The sequence below is a fragment of the Colias croceus genome, chromosome 2, assembly GCF_905220415.1.
Source record: "Colias croceus chromosome 2, ilColCroc2.1".
Taxonomy (NCBI): domain Eukaryota; kingdom Metazoa; phylum Arthropoda; class Insecta; order Lepidoptera; family Pieridae; genus Colias; species Colias croceus.
Window position 1 is genome coordinate 2,813,103 of NC_059538.1, and position 22,113 is coordinate 2,835,215.

At 35.3% G+C, this 22,113-nt stretch overlaps 3 protein-coding genes across 3 annotated transcripts; 2 read left to right on the forward strand and 1 right to left on the reverse strand.

Moving 5' to 3' along the window:
- Positions 1-667: 667 nt before the first annotated feature.
- LOC123705470 (chymotrypsin-1-like) lies at positions 668-5,757 on the forward strand. The gene is made up of 5 exons (XM_045654252.1): positions 668-864; positions 2,251-2,425; positions 3,514-3,757; positions 4,441-4,599; positions 5,192-5,757. The coding sequence occupies exons 1-5, from the start codon at positions 813-815 to the stop codon at positions 5,336-5,338; spliced, it is 777 nt and encodes a 258-aa protein (XP_045510208.1). The 5' UTR covers positions 668-812; the 3' UTR covers positions 5,339-5,757.
- A 4,260-nt stretch (positions 5,758-10,017) lies between these two features.
- On the forward strand, positions 10,018-12,567 carry LOC123699068 (chymotrypsin-2-like). Its single transcript, XM_045645936.1, has 4 exons — positions 10,018-10,184; positions 10,793-11,039; positions 11,293-11,451; positions 12,418-12,567. The coding sequence occupies exons 1-4, from the start codon at positions 10,018-10,020 to the stop codon at positions 12,565-12,567; spliced, it is 723 nt and encodes a 240-aa protein (XP_045501892.1).
- A 3,160-nt stretch (positions 12,568-15,727) lies between these two features.
- Positions 15,728-20,236, reverse strand: LOC123699078 (chymotrypsin-2-like). The gene is made up of 5 exons (XM_045645948.1): positions 20,185-20,236; positions 18,710-19,130; positions 18,247-18,493; positions 17,923-18,078; positions 15,728-15,955 (listed from the first exon to the last, which is right to left on the reverse strand). Exons 1-5 carry the CDS (start codon positions 20,234-20,236, stop codon positions 15,806-15,808), a joined length of 1,026 nt encoding a protein of 341 aa, XP_045501904.1. The 3' UTR covers positions 15,728-15,805.
- Positions 20,237-22,113: the final 1,877 nt, after the last annotated feature.

The window sequence follows — 22,113 nt, forward strand, 5'->3', positions numbered from 1 at the left end:
TAATTTAGTTGCTAAATTGTATGTATGCCGATTCGAAGAGTCTATAAACAGTAGTAGTCTGGGTTAGGTACCATGATTCTTTATTATTTCCAGTTTGAGAAAGAGATGGCGTCACGGTAGATTTAAATCAAACGAACACAGAGCGAGCAAGAGCATTCGTTCATGATCTTTTAGTGTAAACGAAAAGTAGTCTGTGTTGTTCCATATTATATTATATTGCATAGAATCTTTTAGAAAGAACAACATACAAATGCTCCATAATACTAGGCCTGTTTACACTAGACATAGTGGGGTTAGAATGAGCATTCGCTCGTTTGATGTAAATGCACCGGACGATGTTTGTTACTTGTAACTTATAAAATATAAAAAGATTAAAAATATGGAGCTTAAATATTTAGTCTATCTAGACTTAATCTAGAAGTTAATTTTAACTTGTTGATTATTGTAAGAAAGTAAAAATAAATATAGATTTTACTGTACCCTACTGCAGCTCCGCTCAGCTGAAGCTGAGCTGAATAAATTTTAAGCTATTGCATAGCTTCTATCGCGGGCCAGGAGCGCGGGGACCGAATCGGGAAATTCCGTAACGAAAAAACCTCACGCTCCCCACTCCGACGGGCGGAGGTGTGGCTTGAAGGCATAGCATGCAATAGCTTTACCGCGGCAGTCCCCGAGTGCCACACGTCGTTTTTTATATACCTCTGTTAGACGTTACAGTGTGTAATGATCTTTATTTGGAAAGTATTTTCTATATATAAATCGAAAATATATCACTAATTTATAAGTACAACATTAAACAAACTTATTACAACATGCTGAAGGAATACGCGTTTGTATTACTGTTAGTGGCTTGGATTGTGCAGGGTAAGTTTTTGTTCTTTTTTTAATATATTTTTTTCTTTTATAACTTTTATATAAGTATACTTTCCGTCTGCGGATTTTATCAAGATACGACTGATTCACGAGTCCACATCCGAGTTCAGCTTCTCCTAATCCCTACCAATAAATGTATCAATTGCGTCCTCTGAGAAACGCACGCTGGCTGCCACACACGCTACGTTTCACCTGTACAGGTATACCTGCGAAGTTCCACCTGTACAGGTATACTTGCGCAGGTAGACGTGTACGAGTGTAGGATTAGATCTGTGCAGATTTATGAATATCTACAAGCGACTCAAGCAAGATTAAGATCAATTCTTTTGAGTGCCGCCGTACGGTATACCCACGGTATACCTGAAAGTGAACGTCACTACGTCAGGTGACCTGCTCAGGCATGCAGGCAGGTACCGTAAACCTTTACGGTAAACGTTAGCGTGTATGGTTTACATTAAAAAAAATAAAAATGTATTATTAAATTTTTATTTAATAGTAGCTTTCCGCCCGCGGCTTCGCCCGCGTTTTCAAAAAAAACCCGCATTGTTCCCGTTCCCGTGGAATTTTTGGGATAAAACCTATCCTATATCCTTTCCCGGGTATCAAAATATCTCTATACCAAATTTCATGCAAATTGGTTCAGTAGTTAAGGCGTGATTGAGTAACAGACAGACAGACAGAGTTACTTTCGCATTTACAATATTGTATTAGTACATTATGTTAGTATAATTAGTATATTAATATTAGTATGGATTAAAATTAATATTTACTTTATAAAAAAATATATTTTAGGGCGGCCGTACACGGACCGCTTCAAGCAGTTGAGACCGACCGCTTGAAGCCGCGACCGCGCGGTGAACACGCATTCATTCACCGCCGTACACGTGACGGCTCGAGCCGTCACGACCGCTTCAAGCCGTCAACTGCATGACGAAATTCCACCGTGCCGTTGACGGCTCGCGAGCGGTCGTGAGGCATACACTGACTGCTCGAGCCGTTAACTGCGCTAGAGCCGTCGACGGCTCCCTCCTCCCCTGAAAATCAATGACTTGACTAGTCAAAAAAATCAACCGCTCGAGCGGTTGGTAGCGACGGCTCGAGCGGTCAACAACCGACGGCTCGAGCAGTTGACGCCGACCGCTCGAGCCGTCCGTGTACGTCTCTCAGCCGTTAACTGCTCGAGCGGTCCGTGTACGGCCGCCCTTACAATTATTAGTACAATTTATTACAGTGTGACTCTGTCATCCTAGCTAGGAAAATCCTGTGTTAAGGAAGACAGTTCCTTCCCAGAGAGCATGTTTACAACATTAGATCTTTAAATGTAACATTTCAATGGACTATAAATTAAGACTTGTCGTAAATTGTTATCGTTTACAGGTTCATTAGAAGCGTCTAATCCTGCCACGAGAATAATAGGAGGTGAAGACGCGGAAGAAGGTGCTTTTCCGTATCAAGTATCCTTAAGGCGAACTCCTGATCTCTCCGAACACCAATGTGGTGGAACACTTATCAGACCGACATTCGTGCTCACAGCTGCCCATTGCACATACGGGTATTGTTTTCTTTTATTTTTTATTATTATTGACTGCCCGCCGCTTCATCCGCGTTTTCCAAAACATAATACCCGACAGACTTTATTTATTTTATTTACATTTCATAAATAATTTACACATATAGTTAATATCACTTTGTCCTGTCTTCGCGAGAACTTTAAATAGCCGTTATGTTTTCTTAATTATTGGCTTTTTTGTGTTTTCTCTCCATAAGAACCTTCCTATTGCAAACCTTCCAAACAAAAACGTAAAAAAATGCCGAATTGGTAGAGCCGTTCTCGAGTTTTACGCTGAGAAACTCGTTTGGCGTCATTTTCATTAGGTATATAGAAATCATATTCACGACAATAAACTATTGACGGCGATTTACAGAACCATTTATAGCATACAACAACTGTATCTATTACATCTACATGTACTAATATTATAAAGCAGAGAAGAGTTTGTTTGAACGCGCTAATCTCAGGAACTACTGGTCCGTTTTGAAACATTTTTTCGGTGTTAGATAGCCCATTTATCGAAGGTTATAATTCATCACGCTAAGACCAACAGGGGAGGAGCAATGTGGGTGAAACCGCAACCGAAATGGTTAGGGAGCCAGGTGCAAATTTGGTTAATTATTTCCTCTCAAGAGATAATTCGTCAGACGCATCAGAGTATAGTATTATAAAGCCTCGTGAACGTCAGCTGGCGCTCGGTTGGGGGGGTGAGCGGTTGTAGCCTTATTTTATTTTTTTCATGTTCGAGACACCAGCTGACGTATAATACACCATGCTGTAACCAGCTGATTATTATTTTTCGTTGAGATATTGGGTTAGCTTCAATTTGACAAATTTTTAGCTGAGAGGAAATGAATGAATATACTTTTTTTTCTTACATGCGTGGGAGGCTACAACCGCTCACCCCCCCAACCGAGCTCCAGCTGACGTTCACGAGGCTTCATAATACTATACTTTGATGCATTTTACTACCGCTTGAGAGGAACTTGGTCATAAAATCTGCTTCTGGCTCTGGACAAAAAAACCTGAACAGCTAGTATAATTTAAGTACATAATATAATAATAGAACATTTTGTTTTCTCTTACAGACTACCAGCTAATCGGGTACGAGTGGTCGTAGGTACCAACACAATATCATCAGGTGGTACGATGTATACCGTTACTAAAATTATAAACCATGAGAATTATAATAGAAGGACTGTACTGAACGATATTTCGCTCATCCAAACAACTGAAATAAGCTTCAACTCCAAAGTAGCTCCTTTACCTTTGACGAATGAGCCTACTCCAGATGGAACTCGGAGCGTATTAACAGGATGGGGTTGGACAAAGGTAAGTATTTAGTTTATTATCAAAATAAAATCCAAATCCAATCCAAATGGACGCATCAGCATCGGCGTGTGCTCCCATCTTCTTCGTATTAAAATTGAAATTAATGATGCACTCCGGGAGTGCTGGCAGAAGTGAAAACTTGATAATGATGATGAAAACGTTCAGCATGTTTGATATTTTGGAATGGTATCCGTCTTACGCATGGAATATAAGGGCTAAAAAAAAATCCGTCTTACGCTTTTTCGATCAGGCCACGTGTCCTGACGCGAGTTTAAGATTTTATACCCAACGCCGCTAAAGAAGTTTTCACTTCAAAAAAAAATCATGTACCTAACTTTCCACACATATTTGCTTTATCGAGCATGAACTATTACTTCTTGGTTAGCCTATTCTTCTTGCAAGTTACATAGCTTCTATTGCGGGCCTTGAGAGCTGGGACCGAATTGAGAAATTCCGTAACTATGGCATGCTATGCAATAGCTTTACCGCGGCAGTAACCGAGTGCCACACGTCTTTTTTTATTTCATAAAAAAATTATTAAATCATTATTAGCGAAGCGATTCGAATTGTAACTCTTAACGTTATAGACATAGAGTATATTATGCAATATAACATTATTTTTTTTAAGATAATGAAGTTCTTATGAAATATTACAAATGAATAATGGATATTCTATGTTTCAGCCAAATCGAAGCGGGAAAACTGATAAACTGCAAGTTCTTTATGTAAATACCTTTCCGATACAAGAATGCATAGATATTTTAAAGAAAGCTTTTCCAAGACAGCCAGTAACAACAAATCACGTTTGCGCTTTCGATAAAAACGGAACAGGTGCATGTTTAGTAAGTAATGTATTATATATCTATACTAGCTTTCCGCCCGCGGCCTCGCCCGCGTAGTCAAAAAAAAACCTACGAAATTAATTTTTCAATTCCCTGGCCTAATTAATGGTATTTAAAAAATATCCTAGGTCATTTATCAGCACAGAAATATCTCTACGTCAAATTTCATAAATATCGGTTCAGTTAAGGCTTGAAAAAAGGACACACAGACAGACAGACTTTTAAAAACAACGATATCCTACTAATTCTACTTATATTATAAACGCAACAGTTTTTAAAGATGGATTGATGGATCTTTGTTATTCTTTCACGTAAAAACTACTTAACTGATTACAATGAAATTTAGTATACAGGAAGCTGAAGACCTAGGATAAGACATATGCTACTTTTAATCCTGGAAACCCATCAGGAACAGGAACTATGCGGGTTTTCTTTGAAAACGCAGGTGAAGCCGCGGGCGAAAAAATCTAGCTACCTACATACCAATTTTCATTGTAATCGGCGTATTTGCGTGAAAGATTTACAAATATCTATAATCACAAACTTTCGCATTTATAATATACTTAAGTACATTCACACAAATCTGTTTCAGTATGATTCTGGTGGTCCATTGGCAGCTGGTGACGAGCTGATCGGCATCGTATCCTGGGGATATCCATGTGGAGGGGGAAACCCAGATGTATACACAAGCGTATACAAGTATCTTGCCTGGATATTAAATCACATTGATTCAGCATAGTGGAGACCTTTTTGACGAGGGCGTTACTATGGTGTCCTAAAGCATTATAAGAGCTAGCGCGCAAGAGCAACTTTTGTCTCCACAACTATTTTTTCTCTCCCATCAACTCTATTGGCTAGTAAGAAAGTGCGCGAACGTAGCGATGCAACTCCCGGGAGACTTTTTTACTATCCCATAGAGTTGATGGGAGACTGGGAGAGACAAAACAGTTGCGGAGACAAAAGTTGCTCTTGCGCGCTAGCTCTTAATTCCAGGGCCATCATATTCCCACACTAGAAATAATACTACTTTAATATATTATGGTAACCTCCCTGAATTGCGAGTGGCTGAGGCATCAGCTCGTCACGCCCAATTATTTGTAGTTAAGAAAAATCCATATCTGTGTGCATGTATCTAAAGAAAATAAACGTTTATTTTAAAAAAAAGTGTACATCAATAATTTCCCATATCTTGATCTAAAGCCTGATTTTACTACTAAGAAATAAATGTTACTGTACAAAATATACCGGCTGAATTGATAACATCCTACTTTTTTGAAGTCGGTTAAAAATGATGGGTCATGGTGTCACGTCGTGGTCAACATTTAGGTAATCTTCGTATTGTAATACGGATTATAAATTATTTTTTGTTTTTGGTTAATATTATTATTATTATGAGCCATGGCTGTCCCACTGCTGAGCAAAGGCCTCTCTTCCCTCAATCCATTTCTCCCTATTTTAGTCTAATTTTAATCTTTCAACATTTTCAAAATGAAATTATCAAATTTATCATGTTGATTGTGAAGTCCCGTGTCTCCAAGTGGGTTAAAGGGCAGATGCATTGTGAATACATCTGTTTCACTGATCGTTTTTCTTTGCGGACAAGTTACAAGTTACAAACCCTCCTGTGTCCTGCCAGACCGAGGCTTTTGTTTTTCTTAGTCTCCACCGGGAATAGAACCCGGGACGCCTCAGTTCGCTCACGCGTCAACCAATGTGCCAAGGAGGCGGCCTAGTTGATTGTACAGGGTGGAAATTTACAATAGGCCTTGTAGGGGAAGTACTTGAAATACTGGAGATAGTAAATTTTGTGAAATGAAACATTCCATTATTTTAAAAAAGAAAGAAAATTGCGTTCAGTTCAGAAAGATTCACTTACCATGAAAATTCACTTACCATGTCCGGAAATGTGACTCACAAAATTAAACAAAATCTAATCCAAATTGATGCTCACAATACAGGCCACGAGTCTAGTGTGGGCATCTTGGTTCAAATAATGTATACTCAATTTACTGTGTTAACAGCCTTATTGACATAAGTATCCACGAGATTGTATGCTTGATTTTTTAATAAATATTTTTTACTTCTTTTTCTTTTTAAACAATTTAAACCTACCAGAACAGAACCTTCTGTTGTGTTCTATGTGTTGTGTGTTCTGTTTCAAACTATAAATTCGATTAAATAGTTAAAATAGAAAATAAGATTGATTAAATATTATTTGATTTTGTATAAAGTGTCAGAAATTAATTTAAAAAGGGCTTTTTCATTAAAGGGATTTTTCATTAAACTACCATTTCAAAAATGTCTTCTAATTTTCCGTATTTGACAGTTTACAGGTGACATTTTAAAATGTTCGTGTACTACTTTATTGGACGGTTAAATTATAACCAAGGATTGAAAAATCAGCCCAATTAATTTATTTGTAAATCAATTTATTGTTCAAGTATTTATCATATTTTTTATGAGAATGTCAGTAGAACAACAACATCAGAACCTGATATGTTTCAAAGAAAGGGTACATACTTGGTACATACACTACACCCTAACTTCTAGTAATTTGATTTTGAATAAGAATAGTAACATAGAATTATTGGAACACCTGATCGTATGTGAACACCATAATATGAAATGCCTGCTTTTTCTAAAAAAAAAAAATTGTTCAACAATCACCATGCAGGGACCAGCCATAAATTGGAAAGCATTCACTTCAATCATCGATATAGATTCTAGACGATCATTAATGCATGACTCCACGTAACGCATGTCATGTTGCTTAATCATAATATATCTTTAAAATATATAAATCTCGTGTCACAATGTTTGTCCTCAATGGAATCCTAAACCACTTAACCGATTATAATAATATTCGCACACCATGTGCAGTTCGATCCAACTTGAGAGATAGGATAGTTTAAATCTCAAATCGTTTTAGAAAAAGCGGGCGAAGCCGCGGGCGGTAAGCTAGTTATTATATAGGGACCACATAACATAACAATAAGTTGTTTGACCTCTTAAATATATAAAATAACTAGCATTCCGCGTGACACTGCGCCCGCGTTCTTAAGAAAACCCGCATAGTTCCCGTTCCGATGGGATTTCCGGGATAAAACCTATCCTATGTGTTAGGTAATCCAAGTTACCTTCTATAAATAAAATATATAATATAATAAACAATATATATAAATAATTATATTAAGAAGCATAGGATAAGATAGGATAGTAGCATATGTACCTAGTTATGAGAAATTATAAATTTTAAATTCGATTAATTAATATTGATAGAGAAAATAAGTTTACCTAATTAAGTGTTAAAAATTAATTAATATTTAAATTATTTTTTACAATAAATTAGTTAATTTGTGAATTTATTCTTTGTTCAAAAATTTATCATATTTTTTATGACAGTGTAATTAAAACATTAAATAAAACCATTGGTTTCTGTGCTAGAAAAGGTGACTTCACCTAACTGCTAGTAATTTAACCCGGCGTCATTGAGGTTGGGTCAAAATGACCCGGCTTGCTTATAATTTACAATATCTTTGTAATTACGTTCACGATTGTGCTGTTTTTTGTAGTAGCTGGAGCTAATAATGTACATTAAACGTTTTGGAAGTGAAATCCTTTCTACGTCAAGTGTACTGGGAGCTACACGTTTGTATTTTCGAAAAAGGTAAATATGACCCGTCCTCACAATTGATGTAACAATTTCGCGCCATGGCTAAGTTAACGATTTTTACTGTTGTGTGTGATTTCTTGGTGTCTGCAAACATTTTTTTTGCTTGTTTCTGTGAATTTAATGTTTTTGTTTGTCCAACAGGTACTTATTATAAAATAGGTACTACAAACGGTTAGAATAGAAAATATCACGTATCATGGCGGGTTTAGACTCTTGTTTGACTCAGACTTACCTTATTATGATGATGAAGTAGAAGAAGAGGATCATGTTAGAGTGCGGAGTGTGAAAAGCGAAAACCCGAATTCAATACCTTTTACAATAAAACTAAATATGGGGTTGACGTCGCTGATGAACTTTGTGCCTCATATAATGTGAGTCGTAACTCCAAAAGGTGGCCCCTGACAATTTTTATGCCATGTTGGACACACAGGAATTAATCTTCTTATAATACGTCGCATAAATAAAAACAAACCAAACGATAAGCGAGGTAATTTTTGAAAAACTTAGGTCTTGCTCTGGTCTTAGAACATTTGAAAATTCGCCAGGAATTGATCGATTGCAATGACAAATGGGCAAAAGAATCAGAGTATTTATTGGTGGATCATAAGAGGAGCCACCTGCAATTCCCGCAAAAGATATTGTTAAGTGTGTCCGGAAATAAAAATAGTAAAACAAAACATTTTTGTCAAGCTTGCCCTAAATTTATTTGTCCTGAACGCATCATGGCTTTCTGTATTAATTTTATTTACAATGAAGATTCTAAATAGCTTTGTTAAAGTTTTTTTTCTAATATATTAGACTTAAGTTTATAAAAATGCTATTTGTAACCAAAATTACTGGTTATTAGCGTAGTAATTACATGAAAACGTAAGAGGTCTATATTTTGTTCCTATTTTTATGAGTTTATGTCAAAGTTGATTAAAGTGAATAAAACATTGGTTAATTACTATTTTTATTTTATTTTATCAAAACCAGAATACCTATAACCTATAATAATAACACAGAATACTAATTTTCTCAAAAAGTTTAAAAATAACAACTATAAAATATATGGGTAATATTGACCCACCTCAACGTTCGCGTATCTGTTTTCTACCACAATGACGCCGGGTTAAGCACAACATACACAGAAATGTAAAAGTGTCAAGGGACACCCGGATGGAACGAAGTTATGAGAGAGAGAGAGAGAGAGAGAGACAGACAGAGAAAACTGCGTACACGAAAAAGTGACGTTACAACTTTTTGTCTTAATTTTTTCCGTCTAGCCCCCTTTCGCAACGCGCGATAAAGTACTTCGTTCCAATAATATCCATACACCTTATTCGTGAAGTTTTCATTGTGTAACGATCTTTATTTGGAAATCTAATATATAAAAATCAATGCCACTTTTCGTTGTAATTCCATAACTCGAGAACGGCTGAACCGATTTCGATAATTCTTTTTTTATTATATTCCTTGAAGTACGAGGATGGTTCTTATGTAGAGAAAACGTTAATATGTACCACGGGCGAAGCCGGGGCGGACCGCTAGTACTCTATATAAATTGAAGACAATTTTGACTTTTCTAGATGTTTAACTTGTCTAGTGTCTACTAGATGGATTACAATATGTTTAAGAAATACTTTTTAACACTACTGTTAGTGATTTGTTACCCCCAGGTTTAGTCATTTATCTTTAGCCATATCTATAAACGTATTACATGAACATACTATATTAATTTAAGATTTGTAGGTACTTTGTCGGAAATGTTCAGCGACCCTTACACTAAAATCATTGGAGGGGAGGACGCGTCAGATGGAGCATTTCCCTATCAGGTATCATTGAGGTCGATATATAAGAAGGAGAACCACTTCTGCGGTGGATCCATTATCAGACCGACATGGGTATTATCAGCTGCTCATTGCACACAAAGGTATTGGAATTGCACTTGCTAGTAATAATTATAAATTATTTACTAAAACCTTCCTCTTGAATCATTCTATCTATTAAAAAAACCGCATCAAAATCTGTTGCGTAGTTTTAAAAATTTAAGCATACAAAGGGACATAGGGACAGAGAAAGCGACTTTATTTTATACAATGTAGTGATTTAGCATGGTGTCTGCCCGCTACATATCAAATGGTGGGTCTGTGGTGGTTTCACAAATCACATTTAGGTACGACGATCAGATGAAAAATCCATCTCTCTACTCAGCTAATTTTTAAAATTCTTCAAATCTATAATTTATAAAAATAATAGAATCAGAAAAGGTCTTACTTATTAAGTAATTTTAATAGAAAACAGTACTTAATTCCATTGTATAAAAATAAGTCGGGTTTTCCTTCCTGATGCTATAACTCCAGAATGCACGAACCGATTTCCACGGTTTTGGATTCGTTGGAAAGGTCTCGGGCTCCGTGAGGTTTATAGCAAAGAAAAGGTGTATCTGGTGGCGAAACGGAGTTCACACGGTTTGCTAGTAATTGATAAATAATTTTTTCTTATCTTTAAGATTTGGATACATACACTCTTTTCTTCTAGAATTCGTCCAACATCGATAATAGTAGTTGTGGGATCTAACTTAATATCTTCAGGTGGTACGGTATATAATGTGACTAAAATCATAAATCATGAGGATTATAATCCAGGGACAATATCTGATGATATTTCGCTTCTTAAAATAGCAGGTGAAATCAGTTTTAACTCCAAAGTGGCTCTCATAGCCCTGCCAGACGAGCCCACGCAACCTAATACTGACTCTGTATTAACAGGATGGGGAGCATTCAATGTAAGTAAATAAGTGTTTTAGCTTATAAAATGGAACAAATTTATTTTAAAGATGACAGTCTTGAAAATGTGCTTGCTTCTAAAATAAGTGAACTGTCCTTCTAGCATTTTATCCCGTTAAACTTGAAAGTTTCATCCCAAAACTCGTCCTGATTCTCTCTTAACACTTAACATTAAACAGACGTATAAAATGCATGTTTTATTAACTGCATTGAATAATAATTTGTAATTAATTGTTATTTTTTATATTTAAGAATGCGCGAACAAAACCTGATAAGCTACAAGTGCTTTACGTACAGATAATACCGGTTCAAGAGTGTAAAGAAGTTCTGGAGAAACAGTATAGAAAATATCCGGTATCAACTAAAAATAATGTTTGCACTTTAAAAGAAAGAGGGAAGGGTGCTTGTTTTGTAAGTAAAATATAATTAATTGAATAGTATTAAATCGTTTTTGCCCTTAAGACGTTCACTGTTGGGCTTCACCCAAAGATGAAGACGAATAGTAAAAAACCAAGTTTTTGGTCTTTTATTTTTGTCTACTTCAAAATTTATTTATTTTCTACGAAATTTGGTGGAAACTTACTTTATTATGTCCCAAATACACTGTAATTTATTTGATTGAAAATATTTATTTTTTCGCCTTATTTTGAATTAATACCAAAAAAACAACCTAATTTTCAATCGAAAATTCACCCGTCAAAATATCAGCTTTTTTCAAAAACTTGGGAAGCCTTTTGTTCATTGAAATCTCTACTTTCATGTGGTTTAAAAAAATAAACATTACCATAGTAAATGTTCTCAGAAAATGCATACAAACAGTGTGATAATGAGCTTTTACTAAATTAGGCACCTTCTCGAACTCTATAACTTCTCTTGTATCGATTTTCGGTAATATTTCAAAAGAAAAAAATTGGTTTACTGACGATAGTTGACAACGTCCGATTGTGCTTCTTTGTCGCTCGTTCCGCGCTCTCGCTCGCACTTCAAGCCTAACATCACAGCTTACATGGAACGCCTCAGATGAGTCAGAGCGAGGTAACGCCGCATGAGTCATGTTTTTTCGTGCGTGCAGCCGACTTTATCGAATTATGAGGCTGGTTTCAGAGCTTAACCGACCATCAGTGCGTACGTCAGTCGCGCTTGTCATATGTATGGAAATTCATAAACCGGTTCATAGCTAGACCGACCATACGCACGCGTATTGTCATGCGCATTAGTGTCATAGTCATACAATAGTTGATGCGTATCGCAGGACCGACGGTACGCACTGACGTTCGGTCGAGCTCTGCAACCAGCCTAAGTATAATATTTTTCAGCATATTCAAAAGCAAAATGTTGTCGATAATAACATTTCAGGTAGTTCCGTTATATTTTCAGGGTGACTCTGGTGGTCCACTAGCAGCTAATAACAAGCTAATTGGTGTCGTGTCGTGGGGAAGTCCTTGTGCCAATGGATTACCTGATGTCTTCTCAGGCGTTTTCGCGTATCGAAATTGGATCCTTACCAACATTGCTAATAATGAATAATCAAGATGGATGTTGTGAACATTATTGAAATAAATATATTTTAAATAAATAAATAGATATTTTTATTGCGATCATTTTGCATTTTGAATCTATTAAACTGATTATTAAATTATTAACTAATTGTGTATGTAATTATGTATTTATGAATCAATGTGTGTGTAATTCTTTATTTATGAATCAATAGATGACATTATCAGGACGAAATAACACTTGTAATCGAAAATAATTAAAATATGAAAACATTTAAGTATTGAATAAGATAAATGACGCACATACATAATATAAGACAACTTTATCTTTCTCAAATTTAAACTACTAGCTATGCCGTGCGGTTTCACTCGCGGACGAACTCGCAAGCAAAATCAAGTATTGCTATAATATTATGTGTTATTCTTATGTAAATTTACCTACCTATATTAATGTAAAGTTTCATCCAATCCAAATCCGTCCAGTATTTTTTTAAGAAAAAGTTTGTGAGGATTAAGATATTTATATTTTACAATAAAACTTTTTTTTAATCATTTTACGGAGAAATGATATCAGACCATTTTTGTAGGTTGTTTTCCAAGGAACAACTTTTAGCTAAAACATTTTTTCATTAAGTAAATAGCTAAGGTTTTACAGCGCTCCGAAGTGAGTACTATTTTTCAGTACTCTTAACTATACAGTATACATGTATTATGTGTGTACTAATAATAATTTGTCATCAGTAATTGTTTTTTTTTTACTTTATTATTATTTTTTTAATAATTAATTTTGCAATATTATTAATAATTAATTATTTACTCCATTTCCCCACCACCTGGGAGGTAGAGTCTGGAAGCGCGTTTTTTTTACTTCGAAAAGCAGGGCTGAAATGTTCTTCAGTGTGCTTCCATTGTTCTGGAGTCTGGGAGAAGAGTCAATAGCCAATATATTATGTATAGTTAAGAGTACTGAAAAATAGTTCTCACTTCGGAGCGCTGTAAAACCTTAGCTATTCACGTAATTAAAAAATTTTGTATATAAAAGTTTAAAGTTGTTCCTCGAAAACCAATCTGTAAAAATGGTCTGATATAATTTCTTCGTAAAATGACAAAAAAAAGTTTTATTTAAAAATATAAATATGTCTAATTTCTGAACATTTTCGCTTATAACTTTTTTATTTGTAGTTCTACGACAAAAAGTTACTGGACCAAAGTTGTGGAGAATTTAATTTGCAACAAATATTGTAAACGATTTTTTATCAGATAAATAGTTTAAGAGATATACAGGGTTAGTTGTAAAACACCGGCAACCTCGCAGGACAAGATAGCTAACATCATAAGCAACAACATTTGTTCTACGACTTTTGATAATTTGTTAGATTTTATTTTCATACAAAAATAAATATTCATTTAATTTTCCGTTTGAATATTATAAACTCTACACCTCCCAAAAATTACGTAAACAAGAAGCGAACGAGAGGGGCAAGGGGGTGTCGCGTCGTCCATCCGATAATGAATAGAACATACACAAATGAACATAGACAAATATTAGGAGAGTAGGTACAATAAAAGTTTAAAAAATCATTTAAAAATAATTAATTGCGTTATGCCAAAAGTCGTAGAACAATTAATGTTGTTACTTACTTATGATGTTAGCTATCTTGTCCTGAGAGGTTGCCGGTGTTTTACAACTAACCCTGTATAGTAAAAACCATTTCAATCGCTATTTGCAAGATGGCGGCCGTGGCCGTGGGACAAGGGTGGTGACCCCACAAACTTGGTTTATGCTTCACACTGACCTCCTCTGCACATCAAAACAATAAAATTACGTCCTCTAAAAAACGGAAGGTTAGGCCTAAAAAATGTAACATTTCAATGGACTAGCTGAATATTGGTAAATCCATACTAATATTATAAATGCGAAAGTAACTCTGTCTGTCTGTTACTCAATCACTCCTAAACTACAGAACCAATTTTCATGAAATTTGCTATGGAGATATTTTGATACTCAAGAAAGGACATAAGCTACTTTTTATCCCGGGAAAATGACGCAAACCCGGAAATCCCACAGGAACGGGAACTATGCGGGTTTTTCTTTGACTGCGCGGGCGAAGCCGCGGGCGGAAACCTAGTACTCTAATAAGTAAGTATAACTATTTAGTCCATCTGTGGGATTCTGTGACGTCACATACTTATATCAAGTGCAAAGTTATGTCAAACATACTTCACGGGATGTCAAGGATCTTTTATATTGTAAGGGCGTATTCAGAAAGAAAGCTTGAAACTTGTAAGCGCTTATCGGCGCTTGTCAATGCTGGTTCGTTCTACACAAATTTTATATGGCAGCCACCAGCATTGTTGAAGCTTGTCGGAACTTGTCGGCGCCGATCAGCGCTTATAAGCGCTTATAAGTTTCAAGCTTTCTTTCTGAATACGCCCTAAGTTTATTCTACTATTCACTTCACGTACACGTGAATAGTTTTATCCAAGAAGCTTATCAAATAACTACAATGAATAACTATAGAATTGTAAACGCTTTGACTTTTATATTAATAAATGTGATAAATGTGAGTCACTAGTCGATAAGTAATTAAGTAAAAAGGTTCATTTTATTTATTAAAATGTTCAAATAAATTACGAGTATCTGCATATATTATTATTATTAAAGCTCGCGATAAGCTTTATCATGTAGATAAATTGTGTCCGATGAGCAGTAAAAGTTTTACTGTAAAAGTTTATTGAAGTGAAACTTCTTTATCGGGGTTGGAAAAAAATTTAGTGTAACATTTTTTCGTTACGCGTGACATTTTTCCGTTACGCGCCATCTTTTTCTTATCCTCACCACGCGTGATTCAACGTGTTTCTGTAAAGTTGCATAATATAGTCAATTATTTTTTGAAAAATAGGATCATAAAGAAGTTTCACTTCTTACGTGTGTAGGTACACTAGTTCACGCACACATTTTTTATTTTTGTCTCTTAGCGCACATAAGTACAGTTTTTGCTTATGGCTCTTTCACCGTCGGTAAATAAAACTACAATAGCATTTCTAGCAATAGCTCATATCTAATTTTAGGACACTGATATCAGGTACATATTAGAAAAAAATAAGGTCAAAGTCAACAAAGCCAACAGTTTAAAGAAAAAGAAACAAATTTCAGGTCACCTCGATATCAAGAAATAAAAAAAAAAGAATTAAATGATAATATTTTATTCATTCATTAATATAATATAATGGCTATTATAATATCTTTATTTTGGTAAAGTCATTCATTATTCTGAACCAACTTTATCTTTTATCCAATCGACGAAAGAATACACCTTAGCGAATACATCTGGATAGTCTTGACCACAAGGTTTAGCGTTAAAAGACACAATGCCTATGATCTCATCATCAGCAATAAGAGGACCACCAGAGTCACCCTGGAAACAGAAAGTTATACAGTAAAAAAGAGCGTGTGTGCGAGCACACGTGTCAGAAATGAAACTTCTATGACAAGATTCAAAGATACCAAAATTGTCGCCTTACTCCACGTATGTGTCGACGTGACGGTATTTCCATGACTTAAAATTTTACTCTCAACGCGCCTAAAAAGTTTCACTTCAGTAAAATAAAGCTCGAAGTCGTGAAAAATTATTTGAATAATAAGTTTGAAGAAATAATTTTAATTATGCACCCTCATAATTTTTTTTAATTAATTGTTTTGGGACCGGTTTCATCGTTTGCCATATTTCAGATAACTTGTTGAGTTTTATTTTCATCCATTATTTATATTGAGCAGTGGTTTAGTGCCTTTTCACACTACCCGGTTGCCGGGTAGCCGGCGCCGGATATCCGGTGTCAAATAAGCTTTCACATGTCCCGGTTGATGCCGGCAGTATCGGCTGGCTAGAGAGCCGACAAGAGTACAGTCTCATTCTATAGTTTCAAAGATGGACCGTGAACAAATAATAGCAATGTGGCTTTTATATCGAAGACGAAATTATCTGCACCGGAAAGAAAAATCAAGAAATTATGGGGTTCATCCAATTAATATGAAAAGAGAAGCATTAGGTGCATTCTATACATTATTCCCAGATCTACGAGCACATGAAGACAGGTTTTTAAAGTACTAACGTACTCTCGCAGACTGTACCTGTACCGCCGGCTAACCGATGCCTCGTGACCGGACGCACAGTGGTGGTTCCGGCGCGCACACGGCAACCGCCTGCCGGATAGATTACGCCGGTACATGTGAAAGCTATGTACCATGCCCATACACTTCACCACGGGTAGCCGGCGCCGGCTATCCGGCAGCCGGGTAGTGTGAAAAGGCGCTTAGTGTCTAGGACCACGGCCTTCAATATGGATAATATTATAATATGATGACAATGATGATGATAATATAAATTATTTTACATATCGATACAATGTAGACTAGTCATAATGGATGTATTTTATAATCTAAAAAATGGGCGTATTACCTGTGGTCCCCCCGCTATGACCCACTGGTGGGTCTACGGGTAATATTTTTTCCCCGTGGACCCACTGCTATAGAATGATATGACAGTGGGTCTACGGGCACTTGAATTAAAAGTTATTTTTACCCGTGGTCCCCCGCTGCCATGCTTTGACCAGTATAGACAGGATTTCTACATTATCTGCACTTTCCGGTTTACGACCTGCGTAATGCGTTAAAAATTATTTATATTGATATCAGACTCTCACACATTGTCAGCTAGTTTCGTTTATTTTGTATTTGTTTTATTGCAGTTTGGAATATAAATTTTAGCTTTACAATATTAGTATAGATTTTAGTTAAATCTGATATCTACAACGGAAACTATTCGAAACTAACTGTTAATCCATACTAATATTATAAATGCGAAAGTAACTCTGTCTGTCTGTCTGTTACTCAATCACGCCTTAACTACTGAACCAATTTGCATGAAATTTGGTATAGAGATATTTTGATACCCGGGAAAGGACATAGGATAGGTTTTATACCGGAAATCCTAGGGGAACGGGTTTTTCTTTGAAAACGCGGGCGAAGCCGCGGGCGGAAAGCTAGTTCTAAATAATTACGCAGGTCATAAACCGGGAAGTGCAGATAATGTAGTAATCCTGTCTCTATACTGGTTAGCATGGCAGCGGGGGACCTCGGTAAAAATAACTTTTAATTCAAGTGCCCGTAGACCCACTGTCATATCATTCTATAGCAGTGGGTCCACGGGGAAAAAATATTACCCGTAGACCCACCAGTGGGTCATAGCGGGGGGACCACAGGTAATACGCCAAAAAATGAGGTATGATATAACACTAACGATCACTGTTGTTAAATTGGCAGTATATCTGTACAGATCACGTCACAATTTTTACTTATCTGAAAAAGGCAAAATAAACTATTCACCGAACATGTAGTTGCTCCTGGTCTCAATTGTGCGCATATTTGATCCTCTGATAACGGATATTTATACTGCCATTTCTTGTAGGCTTCTTTACATTCATCCAAAGATACTGTATACATAGTTAGCATTTGTAAATCGTCCGGTAACTCATTTCTGTTCTGAAAGATTAAATATTTATTTTATAGCGTATTAAAATTTGACGACCCCCGATTTGACGACGTCTTTAAATAACTGGTTAGGAGGTTTTTCTTGAAAAGAGAAAATTACGTGTTTAAAAATATGTAAAATTTTATTGCAATTTGGTATCGATAATATGAGCGACTCACACGAATGACTCCCCATCCAACCGCTGTTGTTTCTGTTCCAACGGGGGTTTCCTTTGATGCCAAGGCTATGGGAGCGATTTTCGGGCCGAACTCGAATTCATTTTTTGTCTTAAGAAGTGCGATATCGTTAGCCAACGATGATCTATTAAATTTCTCATGTCTTACTATTTGGTCCACTTCATATCTGGAGCCGCCTGACGAAATTGTGTTCGTTCCAGCTAGTACTGTTATATCTTCAGCCTGTAAACTACAGAAATAATATGTATAAGAAATGAGATAACCATTATTTTTTCTTATTTTAAAATTTCCAATCGCTCCAGCTTTACTATGAAGAGGTTCTAGGAGAGGATATTATCTACTGTATTATTTATTTAGATGAAAGTTATAAGTATGTATATAGCATACAATGGGAAAAAATGATTTCATTTCCTCTACATAATATTTTGTTATTCATGATATTTACTCTTTCGTGCAATGGGCAGCTGTTAACACCCATTTTGGGAAAATGATGGATCCGCCGCAGAAGTGGAATTCCATCCAAGTGCTTGCCTTTAGCGATACTTGGTGTGGGTACGCTCCGTCTGATGCGTTTTTCCCTCCAACTATTTTAGTGTCGACTTCATTGTTGCTAATTGAAGGTACTTCTTCACCGTCTCCTTCTAGTGAAGGCAACGGAGCTATTTCATCGTCTTCTTCAGCATTAGCTTCAATTGAACGTATTTTTCTAATTTCACTGTTGTCTTCAAATGCAATTTCTTCATAGCCGTCTCCACCATTGTCGTCACTAAAAGGTGCTACTTTATCGTCGCCTTGTAGAGTCCCTGCAATCAATTTAATTAATTTAAAATACAAACCTTTATATACTTTTTTAGTATATCTGGAGACTGGAATGATGTACACTAATACTGACTGAAGAATTAGTGTTATAAATTGTTTGAATGCCCCAATCTCAGGCAAAAGTAGATCTAATTGAAAATATGTTTTGGGTTGGATAGTTCATTTGTAGACGAATATTTTATACATATTAGGTTATATAACATCACGCTTCAACCAATAGAAACAGACGTGAAAATTTTTGTAATAATATTTAGAGAGAGGTATAAAAAAGCTATAGAATTCTACTGGTGCAGCGAATTTCAAAATCGGCTTTAGTCTAGAAATAATAACATCTATAATATAATTAACTAGCTTACCGCCCACGGCTTCGCCCGCTTTGTCTAAAACCTAATAAATTATATACTAAAACCTTCCTCTTGAATCACTCTATCTTTTAAAAAAAACCGCATCAAAATCCGTTGTAGTTTTAAAGATTTAAGCATACAAAGGGACATAGGGACAGATAAAGCGACTTTGTTTTATACTATGTAGTGATAGTGATTATAAAGTATCCTAATTTTGGGGAATAGTTAAAGTTTTGTTTACTTTAACATGGATATTTTAAATGTGTTTCAGAACAAGTAGCAAAAAAGTTGCCATAAAAATAAGATCGGGTTATAAAATCAGCATATTAAAAAGTTAACAGATTTTTTGTACGTAGCAGTAGGTATACGTAGCACGTAATACGTAGCATCTAGGTATCTGTTTCTATTACCTACTTTATTACTTTGTGCTAAATGAGGCGATTGAAAGCAAATTAAATTTTATCATATAAAGTAATTTAGGTCATAGACTTATACGAGTACTAGTGGTCCGCCCCGGCTTCGCCCGTGGTACCTACATGTTTAAACTATCCTATCCCTCAAGTTGGATCGAACTGCACATGGTGTGCGAATTTTATTATAATCGGTTGAGTGGTTTAGGAGTCCATTGAGGACAAACATTGTGACACGAGATTTATATATATCAAAGATGGTGAATATCTCCAATGTTTAAATACAATAAACAATAAAAGCAATATATTTAATAAAATCTAGATAATTCATACAAAATAAGACTTACCATTTGCTATCCAAGCTGTTAATAGCAAGAATATGACCAAAAATTTCATCATGTTGATGTCTGCTTGATTAATAGTATAAAGTAATGGAATTTTCTGCTTATTTATATGATTAATGAAAGTAAAGAAGGATCCACACGACGTTTTGATAAATTAATATATTTTTGATATATAAACGTTTCTTAATTTATCTAATCATTATTTCTTAGTTGTTGTTAACTTGTTAACTTAAATTCGCTGCAATCAGTGGCGGAAAACATGTTTGGATAGGGGAGAGGGGGGCAGTTTAGAACAGGGGCAGTTTTGAATTATTCGATTTATGAACGCATCCTTTACTGTTTTCGACCTCCATCACCTTTTTAATACTGGTAACACCGAACTACACATCTGTCAGTTGTCAACTAACGTCTATGTCAGTGTCATTTTGCGAAAATATTGCCGGTTACTTTGACGGAGACGAAAGTAAACAAATATTTTTTTGGTTAAATGAAAATTACTGAAAACGTAAGTATTATATTCGAGTTGTTATTATTTTATAGTGTTTCACGTATTACAGACAAAGTATTTACAAATATGAGATCATTGAACACAAGTTACTTTCACGTCCAAAATTTTTTATTTGTGAAGGTTGGTATTGGGGCAGATTTGATCAAAATAACTGGGGCACTTTTGAATAAAATGTTCAAAACTGCCCCATACACATATACATGTAAAGCTGACCCTTTTACTAAGTAAGTAATTACATTTTTTACTGTCTTTACTTTACAGTCATAATGGTAAGAAATTATAAAAAGAAAAAAGAAAGTGATGTGATCGAAGAAGATGCCCAACGAGCTGTTTCATATGTTGTCAATGATGGCATGAAGTTGAGGACCGCTGCTACGATATTTAACATAAAACCGTCAACTTTATTTTATAGAGTTAAAAAATTTAAGGAAAACATAACGCCAAAAACGAAAACTATAGCAGCAAACACACCATGCATCAAATTTTTACCAATGATGAGGAGCGTATGCTGGAAGGTTACTTTTTGAAAATGTCCAGTATGAACTATGGCTATAAAAAGAAAAGATGGAAATATGTTTTTAGTTTCTTTCATGAAAAAGAAGTTCTGTTATAAATTCTTTTTCCCTGAAAAAGAAGATCAATCTTTTGTGCCTATCACGGATGTTGTAAAGAAACTTCCGAAGCCATGCCCTACTGGAGGAACTTCACGAACAGCTGCTTTATTAACTTTTAATTTTGACTTCAGTAAATTTAAGATGGGTTAGGTACTTTAACCTATCTCATATTTATATTTAAATTTATTTCAAAGTCCAATATTTTGGTAGTATTAACCATCAAAGTATTGATGTGGTTTGCATTTTTAATAATTATATTTTGTGGTCATTTAGTTGTCATGATTGTTTATTATAGATTTAAACGTCTTTAAAATGTCACATTTGCTAAGTTACTTATGAATATTATTTTTGATATTGTTTCGCAATGTCCAATTTGATCTCGGTTAAAATAACGTGTTCTTTGTTCAAGACTGCCCCAGGCTGTTAAGAGTTTTATATAAGTTTATTTAATTAATAGTTATTGTAAGACATAAATGACAGTATACTATCATAAAATTTGCTACAAATAACATAAATATATTGTTGATTATGTTCTAAGTGACATGGTTTCCATTTTATTCCAATTTGTCAAAACTGCCCCTAGGGGTTTCAAATGTGCCCCATTCGCGGGGCACATTTCAACAAAATCGAGCTTTTTAAAAATTGATACTGTGTAACTATAGCAAGTCAAAATAACTAAATATAATTTTTTTTATGTAGTATAAGCCCCATATCTTATATTAAAATAAAATAAATCTTGATTGGTCATACCATACGGGACAAAAAAATTTTTATTTAAAAAGTGTTCAAATGTGCCCCCCTCTCCCCTAC

What these genes read in the sequence shown, in the direction of transcription:
- LOC123705470 (XM_045654252.1), top strand. Translation starts at nt 813, where the DNA reads ATGCTGAAGGAATACGCGTTTGTATTACTGTTAGTGGCTTGGATTGTG. An exon ending in AGTGGCTTGGATTGTGCAGG is followed by an intron (nt 865 to 2,250) that starts GTAAGTTTTTGT and finishes TATCGTTTACAG; the next exon opens with GTTCATTAGAAGCGTCTAAT. An exon ending in GCTGCCCATTGCACATACGG is followed by an intron (nt 2,426 to 3,513) that starts GTATTGTTTTCT and finishes TTTCTCTTACAG; the next exon opens with ACTACCAGCTAATCGGGTAC.
- LOC123699078 (XM_045645948.1), bottom strand. Translation starts at nt 20,236, where the DNA reads ATGATGAAATTTTTGGTCATATTCTTGCTATTAACAGCTTGGATAGCA. An exon ending in TTGGATGGGGAGTCATTCGT is followed by an intron (nt 18,079 to 18,246) that starts GTGAGTCGCTCA and finishes TTAATCTTTCAG; the next exon opens with AACAGAAATGAGTTACCGGA. An exon ending in CAGGAGCAACTACATGTTCG is followed by an intron (nt 15,956 to 17,922) that starts GTGAATAGTTTA and finishes TTCTGTTTCCAG; the next exon opens with GGTGACTCTGGTGGTCCTCT.
- LOC123699068 (XM_045645936.1), top strand. Translation starts at nt 10,018, where the DNA reads ATGTTCAGCGACCCTTACACTAAAATCATTGGAGGGGAGGACGCGTCA. An exon ending in GCTGCTCATTGCACACAAAG is followed by an intron (nt 10,185 to 10,792) that starts GTATTGGAATTG and finishes CTTTTCTTCTAG; the next exon opens with AATTCGTCCAACATCGATAA. An exon ending in CAGGATGGGGAGCATTCAAT is followed by an intron (nt 11,040 to 11,292) that starts GTAAGTAAATAA and finishes TTTATATTTAAG; the next exon opens with AATGCGCGAACAAAACCTGA.